The sequence below is a fragment of the Zalophus californianus genome, chromosome 7 (assembly GCF_009762305.2).
Source record: "Zalophus californianus isolate mZalCal1 chromosome 7, mZalCal1.pri.v2, whole genome shotgun sequence".
NCBI classification, from domain to species: domain Eukaryota; kingdom Metazoa; phylum Chordata; class Mammalia; order Carnivora; family Otariidae; genus Zalophus; species Zalophus californianus.
The window spans coordinates 125080073-125096239 of record NC_045601.1 but is presented as its reverse complement, the minus strand read 5'-3'; the positions used below and the strand labels follow the sequence as shown (position 1 = coordinate 125096239).

The 16167-nt window shown below is 38.4% G+C and overlaps 1 protein-coding gene across 14 annotated transcripts in view; it reads right to left on the bottom strand.

The window, feature by feature from the left end:
- Positions 1 to 16167, bottom strand: part of FARS2 (phenylalanyl-tRNA synthetase 2, mitochondrial) — a 537883-nt gene that overhangs the window by 390528 nt on the left and 131188 nt on the right. For 13 of the 14 annotated variants that reach the window (XM_027601919.1, XM_027601925.2, XM_035728493.1 and 10 more), the window contains one exon: positions 7143 to 7777. The exons of the other annotated variant lie outside the window; for it this stretch is intronic. In XM_027601919.1, the coding sequence (XP_027457720.1) occupies positions 7143 to 7754 (612 nt within the window). In that variant the 5' untranslated portion in view covers positions 7755 to 7777. The remainder of the gene's footprint in view (positions 1 to 7142; positions 7778 to 16167) is intronic. 14 annotated transcript variants of the gene reach the window in all.

Here is a 16167-nt window from a genome sequence, read left to right as displayed (position 1 = left end):
TAATCTTTTAGCTGTATACACACAGATATCTCCACCCTGCCTGTTGCCTGCCTTTTAACTTCATTTATGAAAGGCTTTGGTTAGGCAGAAATTTTATTTTAATGTATTCACTCTTTAACAATTTTTTCCATTCAGGATTTTTCTTTTTAGGGAGTCTGAGTTTAAGATATTATATTCTATCCCTAAGGTGATAATGATAATTTCTCATATTTTCTTCTTTAAGTTTTAAAGACCTCTTCACAAATGGATTGTGAATCCATCCAGAACTGAATTTTCCATTTGGTGTGAGATAAAGAGCACAAATGTGGATAGGAAAAGATACTTTTTTCCTATACAGATAATTGTCTCAGAGCAATTCATGTAGAATCCATCACCTCCCCATTTATGTAACATCATTTCCACTTTATAATAAGATAATACACTTACAAATATGAGGAGAGCTACTTCAAAGTTCTTTATTTGACTAAACTTGTGCCAATAATAAGCCTCTTAATAACAGAGCATTTAAGTCTTGATGTCTGATAAGGCATACCCCTTATACGGGTGCTTGTAAAAAATTGTTCTGGCTATGCACAAACCTGTTCTTCCCATGAATTTGAAGATTAGTCCTTCAACTTCTCCAAAATACCCAGTGGATATTTTGATTAGATTTACACTGAATTTATACATTGATTTTGGAGAACTGCCATCTTCATGATATTGTTTTCCTAGCTATGAATCTATGATTAGGGTATATTTCTCCTTTTTCTCTTCTTTTATGTCTTTTAATAATATCTAATAATTTTATCCATAAATATCTTGAGCATCTTCGGCAACAACTATACCTGGGCACGTCAAAGTTTTAGTTGATACTATGAATGAAATCTTTATTCCATTATATTTTCTAACTGGCTATTACTTCTGGATTAGAAACATATTTTTTTTTTACATTGTACCCATCAACTTTACTCAACTGTCTTATTAGTTCTAATAATTGACCTGAATATTCTATTCAATTTTCTAAGTAAACAATCATATCATCTAAAATTAAGCAACTTTAATCTCATGTTTTCCAGTGCTTATACCTTCCATTTCTCTTTCTGGCTCACTACATAAAGTAGAACATCCCACACAATGATGAATAGAAGCAGTGATGGTAAGTAATCCTGAATTGTTGCTAATTGTGATAGAAATGTTTATAATGACTCACCAATTATGATATTTGCTATGACTGCTTGACAAATATCATTTAAGAAAGTTCCCTCCTAGGGGAGCCCGGGTGGCTCAGTTGGTTAAGCATCTGCCTTCAGCTCAGGTCATGATCCCAGGGTCCTGGGATCAAGTCCTGCATTAGGCTCCCTGCTCAGCGGGGAGTCTGCTTCTCCCTCTCCCTGTGCCTCTTCCCCTGGCTTGTGCTCTCTCTCTCACTCTCTCTCTCTCTCTCTCAAATAAATAAATAAAATCTTTCAAAAAAAAGTTCCCTTCTATTCCTAGTCTGCTAAAAGTTTTTATCATGAGTCATTAATGTCATCAAATGTTTTTTTATGTCATAAGACATTAAATTCCATCAAATTATTTTTCTACATCTATTGAGGTGATCACATGCTTCTTCTCCTTACATCAGTTAATATAATATAATAGAATAAATGTATAATAATAACGTGGCAGGACACAATATACCAGTGAATTAAATTTGCAAATATTTCATTTAATAATTCTGTAACTGTTCATTAAAAAAGAATCACCTATGTTCATAAAGATGAAACTTCTATAATTTTCTTTTTCATCTAGTTTGTATATTAACATGTCTAACCTCATAAAATGAGCTTGATAATAAACAGACCATACAAGTCTTTCACTTGGTAAAAATGTGTAAAATCATCTCAGAATGATGGAAGAGAGGCTATTAATCCTAGATTTAATTGGTTTCAGTCTTCATTGTACGCAATGTAATCTTCTATGATTAATATCTTCTGTCTCCTGTTTGTTTTTTAATCTTAACAGTTATCTTCCACATGAAACCAGGGAGCATCTCATGATTGTCTGATACCTTCTTACAGACCTGAACCCCAGTTTGTGTTCAACAAATGTTTTTCTGATTGACTGACCAACCCCACTGTTCTTCCTTCAGTCTTTTCCTTTAACCTTATATCGGAAAAATTTCAAACACACATGAAAGTAGAAAGGATAATGATCCCTCATGTATCCAAAACCCAGCTTCAATAATTAACAATTCATGACCAATCCCCCTCCATTCATTCCCACATGCCTATCCCCAGATTATTCTGAAGAAAACCAGACATCTGATCATTTCACTCACAGGTATTTCAATATGTAAATCTAAAGGAAAATGACTTTCTAAATATAATACCACTATCATACCTTAAAAAATAAAAATAAAAAACTCCTTAAGTTCAGACATTCAGTTAACATTCAAATTCCTAATGACCTCAAATGATTTTTTCCTTAAAGATGTTTTCTCCTGATAGGGTCTAAGCATTATGATTTCTTGATTTTTCTTTTAATCTATAGGTGTATTTCCCTTTTATTTTTCTTGCAGTTTACTTGACAAAACTGAATCATTTGTCCTATACAGCAGTGCTTCTCAAGTTGCCTATATTGAAGGGACAGTTTAAGATTTCCCATCAGTCTCAGACTGACACATGGTCTTAATGTGCATGACTACCACACAGACTGAGCACATGCAACTCACCAGGAGCATGAAAGAACACTGGAACCAGTTTATATGATATTCCACAAAGGGATTCCACTGATAACATGCTTGAATATGATGGCTTAAACATTTCTAAACACTGCTGCTTAAACATGTCTAAGGTCTTCCTTTTGATTTTTCTGTTTATTTCATTATGCACATCACATCTTTTTTTTTTTTTTAAGATTTTTTATTTATTTGACAGAGAGAGAGACAGCGAGAAAGGGAATACAAGCAGGGGAAGTGGGAGAGGGAGAAGCAGGCTTCCTGCGGATCAGGGAGCCCGATGTGGGGCTCGATCCCAGGACCCTGGGATCATGACCTGAGCCGAAGGCAGATGCTCAATGACTGAGCCACCCAGGCGACCCTTAGCATTGCTGTAGCATTTCCCACAGGTTGGATTTTGCTTATTAATTCTCCATGGCATAGTTTAGCATGTTTCTCTGTCCTCTGTACTACCTGTCAATTTGGAGCTGGATCTAGAGATCTGATCAGAGTCAGGTCCAAATTTTTTGGCAAGACTTTAGAGCTGCCACTGTATTCTTCCATCAGGAGACCTGAAAGTCTGGCCCTGGCCCCTCTCTTTGTAATGTTGGTGGTCACTGGTGAGCAATGTTATTACTAGCACTAAATGTCAAAGGCCCGCGAGTAAATTGGGTTGTCTGAAGTTTGTTCTCTGAGAGTCTCAGAAGCTCTCCTCCCCTCAGCCCTCACTGGTTCCCTTTACGGCCTCGGTTTTGGACACAGTGCAGAGCTTGCAGCTGGCAGTTTTCAGTTCCCACCATTTGTGCAGATCTTAGGGAGACCTCGTCACCCAGCTGTGTCGGAGATGGGCTTTGCTATTCCAGTTGCTGTATCTGTTTTGTAGATTTGGGACTATTACAAACTATACAACCCACCTCCCTTCTACATTTTTAGAACAATGTTGTTTGCTTTAGCATCTTAAAATGACACTTAATTCATTGATTTTTCAGGGTTTTACAATTTTCCTAAATATATTTAAACTAAATGTACTACAAGTACCTCTTTAGCTCCAACCCACACATTTTGCTTTATTAATGTTAACTGTGATCACACAATTTAAGTGGGGTCTACCAAGTTTCTACAAAATAAAGTGACTATTTTCCCACATATCTGAGCAGTTTGAAGACAGTATTTTCCTTGCTGGTTAACAAGTAATTTGCAATTTACTATAAAATTTCTTTTTTTTTAAAGATTTTTATTTAGTTATTTGGCAGAGAAAGACACTGCAAGAGAGGGAACACAAGCAGGGGGAGTGGGAGAGGGAGAAGCAGGCTTCCCGTGGAGCAGGGAGCCCGATGCGGGGCTCGATCCTAGGACCCCAGGATCATGACCTGAGCCGAAGGCAGACGCTTAACAACTGAGCCACCCAGGCGCCCCTGTAATATTTCTCTTTATCCCATGAATCTATGACTGTGAATTTTTAAATGTCTGAGGACATGAAAAGTTTTTATCATCCTTTCTTCCTGCTTTCTACATAAACCACATTGTAGTCAAGCACAGTTCTATTATGTTATTGATTCTCTGACATCTGTTTAGACTTCAACTGTCAACTGGTACATGGACAACTTATTTTAAGTATCCCATGTGACTACATACCTCCAACTGTGAGTATGGAATTTCTGTGTGGATCTGTATAGTTACAGAATTTTATTTTATTTTAGTTATGGAATTTTAAAAATAACCATAACTCAAGCCCATTATCTGTATCTTTACTCACTTTGTCTTCTTAACCCACTGGCTTTTGATTGAAGTCATTTAAAATCTTCTACTGTGATTATGAATTTGTCAAATTAAACTTTTATTTCTTCAGTTTGGGTTTATGTATTATGGCTATGATGTTGGGCACATTAAAATTCCTGATTCATAAAGCACTCTAGTTGATATATTATCCCTCTTTATTCGTATTTATCAATTTTTGCCACAAGTTCTATTTTGTCTAATATTAATATTGCTGTACCAGCTTTCTTCCAGCAAGTATTTGCTTGATATATCTTTTTCCTGCCCTTTATTTTCAACCTCTGGTATGGTTTTGTTTCAGGTCTCTCTCACTGAAAAATGTCCACTCTGGTAATGTATGTCTTTAATTGGTAAGTTTAACCCATTTAGATTTGTGAGTACTGATACATTTAACCTTTTTTCGAAATACAAACCGGGTTTTCTTCACAATTAATAGTTAAAATATATATTGTCATAATTCAGCCATTTCTAGGCTTATCCCTGTTTCTTTTACCCAGACCTCTGTATTTACTTTTCTGCTGTAGAAATGCACATTATAGTGATTGAAACAATAATTACAAAGATTACTAAATAACCGAACTTTAAAAGATAACAATATAATTTTTAAATTACATAGGTAACATGATTAAAATTACTGAAAAATCATGTTCTAGGGGAATAAACTGAAAGAAGGAAAAAACATTTTTTTGATGGTTAAGATTAGGTCAAACTTAGTGCCATCACTTTAGTTGAGACCAGGCTTTAAAAAGAAATAAACAAAATCAACAACAACAACAAAAAAAACCTCTCTCTCCCCAACACCATTCTTAAAACTAACGCTCTACCTGGGTCATAAGCAGGTCCCACTTACAAAGCAGCTACCTAGAAAACAACAGAATACTGCAGAATGGGCAATGGACTCAGAAGACCTGAGTTCAAGTTTCAGCCCTGCCACCAACTGGGTGGATAACCTTGGGCAACCTCCGGGGACTTCAGATTCCTCCTGGTTGAAGTGGAAACAATTGATCTCACAAGGGTTTTAGTAAGAGGAATAAATGAAACAATGGACATGGAATTCCTCATCAAACTATATTATTAGTTATGTGTGTGTGTGTGTGTATAATTTTTTAATGATAAGGCAGAATATACAGTAACATTATCAGTCCAGATTAGCCACGTCTGCTAACGACTAAACTGGACTGGACCCCAAACAAATATGAAACAAGATAAAGATGACTTTCCTATCCCTCTTCCTATTTTCCACCTTCTAAGGTAGCCTGGATTTTTCCTCCATTATAATTCCAGTGTAAGTCTCAAAGCTTTCACAGCCACTTTCATGGCACGGAGGCTTACAAATCAGTGAGCACTTTCCTTTCTCATTTTTTTAATGAGGTGAGCCAGGCCGAGCGCCTGCCGGCTGCCGTGACCTGGCCACCATCCCGCTAGTATACATCTCCTCCAGTTTATTAATTATAGGTGACATTCTATCGCTTGGTCATATTTCCTAGACTTTGACCTATGTTCGTTTCCTTTTCACTTCCTAATAAACCCATACCCTTATTAATAGTGTTAATCCTAATTTAGAAAAGAGCCAGCTATTCCAAGGAGTAAGAATGCTCATTTAAGCAGCTATACGATTAAGCGTGGATGGTCTTTGCGTGTAAAGCTCACCTACTGCTGTAGGATCACTGACTCACAGAAAAACAGCACATCCTGAGGCAAACAGTTGTCTCATACGACATGGCTCACTTAATACAACAAAACAATGGTTCCTTCTTGGCCTAGGGATCACATACTATTCCCTTCCATGTCCAACAACCCATGAAGCTTCTGTTCACAGGAGGGAACTGTTCTTCCTGTTTTGATGAACATGTATGGAAGAAGTGTGAAAGGGGTAAAGTGAAGTATTTCCCATGCCTCATTTTATTCCATTTGTTTCTTACATAAAAACAGAGACTTAAAAATATATGAATGAAAGACAAGTGGTATTGCAGGTTTTTAGGAAACAGACTCAAGCTTTTAGGGATTTTCATAATTTGCCAAAGAGAAAAAATTAGGAAATCAGTATATTATGATATCAGCTAACAAACACGCCAGGTGGCCTTTGAGAACAACCAGAATATCAGATTCCCTGATCAAAAACCTCTAAGCTCCAAACATATACTTCAGGAATAGCAACAACTAAGACATCTCACAAAGAAAAAAATGTAAAACACCTACAAATGTAGAGGAGGGGATGGTAAGGGAAGAGCTTGGGACCAGAACACAGTTTCCAATCTAATAAGCCAATAAACTGCCAGTCCCCTCTACTGTAGAAGAAATTCATTAACCTCTAAAAGCACAAAAACCTAATTCACTTTTACTAACTGAGAACTGGGATAACCTGACCATAGGTTTCCGCATTGTATCTTAACCATCCTGGACTGAGGATAAATTTGAGCCACTGACCATTCATATGAAGAAATCTAGAGAAAGGCAGGTCAGTATTGAAAGACTAAGGCCAGATGAGGCAAAACAAAGGCCCACTCATTTCTGTAGGTACGAACACAACAAATCAATAAAAAAATATTGAGGCTCAGCCTGTACTGATGTACAATTCACAAATGCAAAAGGAGATCAAGGACAACTGCTTTCATTGAGATAAACTTTAGTGACCTCAACAAGAATGTCCATGCTGTGTATCAATGATAAGAACGGTCTCAGGACTCACCTCGTGTTTAGAGAAGAGTCGGACGCCCTCCAACTGGTGGAACACTGGGTAGTGCTGGGAGTCGACCTGGTCGCGCCGATAGACATCCCCCACTACCAGGAAGGCATCCAGCCCAGCGTGCAGCAGGTCCCATTGGTGTGCGGACGTGTGCGCTCGCAGCATATGAGTCCCATTCAGGTAATAGTTGTCTCCCTTCTTTCGGCTGGGGTGGTCAGCTGGGATGAGCAGGCTGTCAAAGTTCTGCCAGGTGGTGACCACTGGAGAAAGGTCCTCATAGACCGAGAACAGTGGAGTCCTAAAGCGGCCCACATACTGCTTGTAGAAGTGCTCCTTCACCCTCTCCTTGATCAGCCAGAGAGGGTGATGCTGCTGGTTGTGCAGATTCCTGCCAACCCTGGAGAGGACTTTCTGGGAGAGGTTGCTGTAGTCGTCCTGAGGGTAGGATTTGCCCAGCAACTCCACCACACCCCCTGGAGCTCCTCGGGCAGCAAACTCTGAAGCAGCAGGTCTCGAGCCCAAGGCCTGCCGATGATGGCCTTTGGAGACACTACTGGCCTTCCTCACCAGGTAAACATGCAGGTGGGCAACTCTCCTGAGAGCTGAGCAAACCATTGTAGAAACTCCTTTCACAGATTCTGCAAAGAGCACACATGCAAAGCATAAGTCCAGCTTCCCTCTCTAAAACAGTAAACACGTCCTCTGTTGTCTCCAACCAGCATCCGATTGTCCTACTGACATCTGTTTCCCTCACTGCCTCCTCCAAACAGACAGAAGATCCCACTAAGGAAATCTGCTGACAGAGGCTTACTAGGTACTGCTCTAAATCAAAAGAACTTTGAACATCACTTTTAGATCCCTATTCTCTAGCTGTCCTTCTGTGGGTTTGAAGAAAACTTCCTTCATCAGGTCATGTCATGTCCTGAATCCCTCAGGTTGAATAAAACTTTAAATGTGACAATTTGCTTTTATTTGGACTATATTCTAGAAACAAAAAGTTTAGAGGGATTGCCTAAAGGACAGGGCTTGGTTGACCCTAACAATGTCTCATTAATTAAAGGAAGCACATGACTACATATAGCAGAAGAGAGGATATTTGAAACAGCCATGCTGCACGTTTCTGCCTGTCATCTTAACTAAGTTCTGCTTATCTTTGACAGACATGACTTCTGCATTCCACTATATTATAAAATGTTATTACATAATGTTACAAAACTGTTACTACATTAACTTTTTTTGATGTTTCAAATAAAATACACCACTTTGGATGATGGTTATTTTTATTTAATATTTATAAAAATAAAAATGAAAAAAATGAAAAACCCAGGTGAGGTGGCTCAGTAGGTTAAGCAACTGCCTTCTACTCACGTCATGATCCTGGGGTCCTGGGATCTAGCTGCATTGGGCTCCGTGCTCAGTGGGGAGCCTGCTTCTTCCTCTCCCCTGCCCCTCCCCCACTGGTGCTCGCTCGCTCTCTCTCTCTAATAAATAAAAATCTTAAAATAAAAAAATTAAAAATAAATTTTTAAAATAAACAACTTAAGGAAATATTACACAAAGTGGTAGACTATACCAATGGACATCTGAAGTTATTTTTATAAAATATGAATCTTTTCTATCCTCACATCTGGTCATGTCATTTTAAATACCAATGCAGCATCCTACTGTTATATTTTTGTTTCATAAAAGAACAAGTTTCTACTATGCACCTACAGTAAACCAGGAACAGGACTACACTTACTCGGGAAGGGATACAGAGCAGCCAGAAGACAGAGTACAGACCAGATCTTTTTTAAAAACCTGCCTAGAATTTGGGGCGCCTGGGTGGCTCAGTCAGTTAAGCATCTGCCTTTGGCTCAGGTCATAATCCTGGGATCCTGGGAGCCTGGGATCAGCCCGGTGTAGGGCTCCCTGCAGGGAGCCTGCTTCTCCCTCTCCCTCACGCCCACCCTCCGCCCCCCACCCCCAATTCATGCTCTCTCTCTCACTCTCTCCCAAATAAATACAATCTTTTTTAAAAATGTCTACAATTTAAGAAGAGCAGCACATTAATTAATTTAAGAAGAGCATCAAATTGCATAGTGGTAAGTCCCTTCGGCAGTCACCCGATACAGGCTGTTCGTGTCACCAATCAGGTATAGCTGACTGAACTCTATAAAGCACTGGAAGAGATAAGACAACTACTGGACCACTAATGTAGTGTTCATTCCCCATGGTCACAGAAACAAGTTTTAAACTGACTCAGGGGTCTCAGTAATGGAAATCTTCAGCTGTTTTATCCCTATGTTGGCAAAAAAAATTATTATGAACTTAAATCACCCAAATCATCTTCAAAATTTTGGAATTTTTTATCTATTGGGCTACTTTAAAACATACAACCATGTGGTTATTTTACGTTGAGGGTCCTATAATCATACTAAGAAAATACCTACCTTCGTGATAGTAAGCTGCATTAGAAGTGAATTGTATTGTTCCAAGTGACATCAAAAGCATACTGAGTATGTACCCAGGCAGCACAGTGCCCCTGATTCAAAAGTGTAACTGAAAATATCTAGCTACAAGTTATCGTGTGTGTGTGTGTGACTGCTTATTAGCTGCCTGTGCACAGCATCTTTGCAGGAGACTGCCATCATAAGAGAAGATACCCAGGAACTCCCTGGATTTAATTCATTTATGGCACTACTTTGTCAGTTGTTTCAAAAAGTGTTTTTGGCTGAACTTCAGCGGAAATCTGTCTTCCCATCTACAATGTTCAGTGGCTTGTCAATGCAATAGATATGAATTTTAAATATGCATGTGCCACCTTCTACATCTTAGCGTGAAGTCACACTGTTAGGTTGTTAGCTACCCAGCTGAGCTACCCAGCTCAGCACCCTTGACAAGACACAAGAAAGCATCTCTTCCCTCCAAAGGCTATGCTGTGATGCAAAGTTCAGAATTCTTCTGGGGATGGGGCTATTGGTGCAATTGTTCATGGGTTGCTGACTACGTTTTCCCTCTCAGTTCCCAGCCCTTCACACATCCAAACCCTCTTCTAGGTCCTGTTCCCACATATGTGCCCCATCCTCATGCCCTTTCTTTGTTCTCCTCACCCCACTCTCAGCTTACTGAGAAAAGTTTCATTTTCTTGTCTTCCTTTCCAGACTTTTTATCTGCTCAGCACTGACATATATTCCCCACTACCATTTCTCCCCACCCAAAACAATTATTTGGGGTTTTTTTTTCTATTGTCATCTATTACAGAGAGAGAATAATGATTATGATCGCTTTCCCACTTCCATCTGAGGAGATTCCATTCTTTTTGTCTCTTAAATTTCTCTGTAAGAAACAGTTCCGGGCACCTGGGTGGCTCAGTCAGCGTCTGCCTTTGGCTCAGGTTATCCTGGAGTCCTGGGATCGAGCCCCGCATCGGGCTCCCTGCTCAGGAGGAAGTCTGCTTCTCCCTCTGCCTCTGCCACTCCCCCCTACTTGTGCTCTCTTTCTCTCTCTCTCTCAAATAAATAAAATCTTTAATAAACAAAAAAGAAACAGTTCATGTGGAAAACACAAGAGACCAAGGAAAATGACACTGCTGATGGCAGTCATAGCTCTATTGATATGGTGGGCTTCCATCTCACACTTTCAACAACGCTGTGAGGTAAGCGTTATTCCTACCATTTACAAAGAAACTAAGACTCAGAGAGATCATGCATTTGAGCAAACTCATAAACCTCCCCATGGACAAAGTTCAGAACTCTGACCAACTTAAGTGCTTCTCAATCAATAGCTCCCAACTGTTAAATTCAAATTACACCTCTTTAATTACTCTTTTAACTTCTCTCTTACCTGAGCAATTTAGATTAGACATAAATGCATTTTAAATGCACAAGTGAAGAAATGAAACACTATGTAACCAAGAACTGGTAGGCCAAACCTGCCCATGTCCTGTTTTTGTAAATAACGTTTTGGTGGAATGCAGCAATTCCCATTCATTTATATATTGTCTGTGGCAGCTTCTCTACCGAAGGCAAAGCTAAATAGTTGCCACAGAGACTACATAGCTCACAAAGACCTAAAACACTTGTTATCTTATTCTTTACAGAAAAAGTTTGCTGAGCCGTTTTAGCTTAATTCACTGAAAAGTTCTTCCACACAAGAATATCTTCTTAGTCACAAAAACATGTAGATTATAGAGCCACTAAAAGAAAAGTATAAATGTGGATACTAAATGTGCTAATATTGGTACAGAAGACACAGTGAGACCAACTGTGAGAGGAGTCAATACAATACAAAGGGCAAAAGACCACACTTTGCAGAGACACCCACATGGGTGTGACCCTAAGTCAGCCACTCAGGCGCTGTGTATTACTCTTGGACACACAGTTGACCTTTCTGATTCTCAAGTTTTTCATGTGTAAAAATGTAGAAAACAATATCTACCTCATAGTAAAAGAATTAAACTAGATCCTGTTCATAATATACTTAACTCAATACCCAATATGTAAAAAATAAGATGAGTTGAATCTAGAGTTAAAAATGACACAGAGACTTCTAGAGACCAGGTAACAGAGAAAACAGTAAAGTTATTCAGTGAGACAGGAAGCACAGGATGAATTTTGTTTGTTTGTTCAAATGATTTTCATAGGTGCATTTGTGGTTGGAGAGGGAAACAGCTTTGGACAGGTTAAAGTTAAATATGCCTGAAGATAGTCATGTTTTAATTTCTAGGAATCAGTCTGAGGTATGGGTTTGAAAACGAAGTGAGAGATTAATGCTAGAAATGTAGGCCTTGGAAATTAGGTGTATAGAGGTAAGAGTTAATATTATAAAGGTATCTGACAATCCATGGGCAGGTAAGAGCAAAAATAAAAATGGGCAAAAGACCAAATTCTTGGAAGTTACCCTATTTAAGGGAAGGGTATATAGAGTAAGCCAGAAGAGAACCAAAGGGTACAATATCACAAAGCTAGGAGCAGAGAGTTTCTAGATGGAAACCAAGGTCTTTTCTGAACCTAAATGCCACTGTATGTGCAATCCTTAGCATGCTGTACTGTTACTATTTGTTTGTTGTTAGACTGTGTGGTTCTTGAGAGTAGAACATACACTCCCTTCTCTCTCTCACGTAAATCTTCATTTACCCAGAGTCTAGCACTTCACCTGATACTGGATGAAAGACGAGGGAAGAAGTGAAAGAGGAAAAACAGGAAAGGATGGGGAAAAAATTGCTCAACATGATAAAACATAACAAAGAGGTTTAAGCAGGGGGCAAAGTAAAGAACTATTTGACAAGACGACCATCAACAACGCAATTTCAATGGCTGAGTGAGGACAGAAATCAGATTATAATGGGTTAAGAAATGAATGGAAGATGTAAAAATGAAGGAGGACACCAAAGAGGGAATAAATAAAAGTATTTAAAACTTCTGAAACTAAAGGAAGGGAAGCTGAGGGAACTTTTAATAGATGGTCCTAATCTCCCAAGGAAAGCTTTAGATTTATAAAGAATAATATTGTGTATGATCTCAACATACACCAAGTAAATGTGGTTTTTTTTTTTCCTAAGAGGAATGCTATAGTTTAGGATGAAAGTTATGAATATTAGACAGTAGGGTCAGGGGAGGGCACTATGCATGAAATTAAGAGGAATCCATTTAAGAGTTACTATAGAAAATAAAAATTCAGAGAAACATGAGAAATTTGAAAAGGAAAGGAAACTGATTTAGAGAAAGTGTAAGTTCAGAATGTGTAGGGAAACTCTAGAGGAAAAAGGATGATTGACTTGGTTACTGGAAAGTAAGGAGTCAGCCAAAAAAAGTATGTTAATTGGTGACCTGTTATCCAGGAACAACCTCACAGAAGAGAGCAGTCACTAGAAGATTTTTCTAGATAGACTCAAAGGTTATCGATTTAAAAAAATAAGTAAAAATTAATACACATTCTGTACGAATCCAAGAAGGTCACCAACCAAGGGTTCTGGTGGCTAGTGGAGGTAAGTATATTGATCTGAATACTACTTAGCACCAGATAATCTATCTTCCTGGCACACCCTCAATTTTAACCTACTTCACTCCAATTTCTTGGGCCCCCAGAGCCTTCTTAACTGAACGTTAGGCCTACCTTTAGATCAGCCAATCATGTTAAAGTCAGAATCACCTATATGAGCAATAATACAGCTCCTTATCAAGAAGTCAATATTAGCTTTTGAAAAGTATACATAATAACAAGAGTGCTTTACATTTTATAAAAATAATTTCACATGCATCTTATTACCGATTCCAATAACACCTTGGTGGTACACACAATTATTAGTCACAATTCACAGAAAAAGAACTACTGGTTCATAAATGACATAACTCTATTCCCATGGATAAAAGTAACAAAGAGGGGCCTCGAATCCTTATCTCTAACTTTAAAATCCCATGATCTTTCCACTTTACTCTAAGCCACTGAAAAAGAGAAGATGGAGGCAAAAAGGGCACAAAAACAAAGGTGTAAATAAGAGTTTCTTTAGCCAGTGTACAAATTTTTAGTTGTATAAAATGAATATAAAAATGTCATGCATTAAATATATAAAGAACTCTATGTACCTCCTACCCTATCACGACTTAAAAATAATATGCTAGAGAAGTCAACACTACTAAAAAATGCAATGAACTTTTTTTTCTTTATTACTTACAAAGACATTTTGAGATGTCTGCAATGGGCCAAGACTCTTTTTAAAAGGCTATTTGGGTAAGTTCGTGCTGACTTTCTTTTGATACATTTCCCCATAAAAGTCAGAAGGAGTCAAAATCACTCTGCCGGCTTTAGAGTGAGTGCCTCAGAGCCCTATAAAAGAGCTCACTGCTATTTGTTGATGATGGTACGTGTGAAGATAAGGGGGTAGTTTCTCCCACTGTACGGTATGGGCTAATTCACTCCACCATATTTTCCTTCCTTCTTTGGTCATCCCAAGTTATGCAAATATACAGTATTTTAAGATACTTTGACTAATCAAAGATCAGAGGACATAAAAAATTATTAGGTCATGCCAGAGAACATTTACTTATAGCTATTATATATAACTTTGTAAGAAAAAATAAACAATTACAAATACTTAACCCAAATCAGATAAAGAAATGAAAAATCTCAATGGAGTCTGCCTGCTCTTTCTTATGTTCTTGGTTATTGGTAGTTGTAGGAATTACCTAACACCAGAAGAGCCCTTTTTCTCTTACTTTCTGGTCCTCTATTTACATAGTCCAGAAATGTGGATTATTTAGAAAACAGACTTCTGGCTTGATGTTGATATGACCATGAGTAACTGTGCTGCACCACCCAAATCTACCCTCAAGAATGGAGGACTCATCCACTCAGATGCTCCAAAGGTTTCAGACTTTTTTAAAGATACCCTCACCTAGGGGCGCCTGGCTGGCTCAGTTGGAAGAGCATGGGATTCACAGTCTCGGGGTCATGAGTTCAAGCCCCATGTTGGGTGGAGAGATTACTTAAATAAATAAATAAAAACTTTAGAGATAGCCTCACCTAAAAAAAGAGTCTTGCCCAAAATCACACATCCTTCCAGGGACAGCCTGCATCCATTACGGTGGGGGGGTATGTTTCAGGACACAGCTAGCTGGCAGGCCCCCATACAGGTGGCTGAGATCTTCATTGGGATTCGACTTCCCCTCTGCCTAATTCTGCTTCTTGCCGGTCCCCCACAGGTGTGGATGCCAAGAGCAACATCACATAATTAATAAGTATCCTGCATTGCTAATCTTAATCTCAGAATTTCCTTCCTGGCAAACCCAGCCTGGGACAGATGTGACAGAATTAAACTCTTCCTCCTGAAGCAGAAATACAATATACTCACAACTTTATTTTGATACTACCCAGATGCTCATTTTCCTTCTAATCAGAGCAAATTGGTTTTTGTGCAGTTAACATACACATAACATAAAGTTTGTCATTTTTAAGTGCACAGTTCAGTGGCATTTGGTACATTCACATTGTGCAACATCACCACCATCTTTCCCTGGACCATTTTTATCATCCCAAACTGAAACTCTGTAAAAACAATTATTTTTTTTTAAAGATTTTATTTATGTATTTGACAGAGAGAGAACAAGCAGGGGGAGTGGGAGAGGGAGAAGCAGACTCCCCGCCGAGCAGGGAGCCCGACGTGGGGCTCGATCCCAGGACCCCGGGACCATGACCCAAGCAAAAAAAAAAAAAAAAACAATTATTTTTAAAGCAAAATTATATAGTGACATTTTAACACCTTTAACACTGTAAAATCCTTAGGGAAGTGAGGCTAAAGTTCATTTTCCTCAAGTGTCAAAATCAATGTACTTAGTTCTATGTTCCAACTAGGACAGAGAAGATTTCATGAAAAATTGACATTGGAACTAAAGGAGGGTAAAAAGAAGCCCCAGCGGACCCTAAGCAGTACACCTTAAACAGATAGTGGATCCCTTTTCCCAGCCCTTTTTGATACAAATGTTATCCTTATCTACTAAAACAGAGCTTATTCTGACCAAAAAACAATGGTCCATGTCATCCAACAGAACTTTCTGCAATGACAGCAACATCCTATATCCACACTGTCAAATATGGTAGACACCAGCCACATATGGTTACTGAGCATGGGAAATGTGGAGAGTGCAATTGAGGGATTTCATTTTTCATTTTATTTAACTTAATTCGAATTTAAATTGGCCACATACAACTAGTAGATACCATATTGGACAGGGCAGATCTAGACCCTCATATAAGAAAAATGAGAATTCCATACCCAAAACAATCAAAATTAATTCCCAAGATTGTATTTTAGTATACAAACTAAGCTTCTAAAATAGTATATGGACTTCAGCTTATAAAAAGAGATAATATTCAATCTTCAGAAAAATTTAAACATTTTGAAAACTAGAAAGGACCACAGAAATCATTAAGTCCAACAGTCATATTTTGTGGATAAAGAAGCCAAGTCACAGATTAGCTTTATTCCCAAGAATGTGCAGCCAATCAGTCAGAGGTGATAACTCAGCAGCCTAATTCCCAGATAGATGTT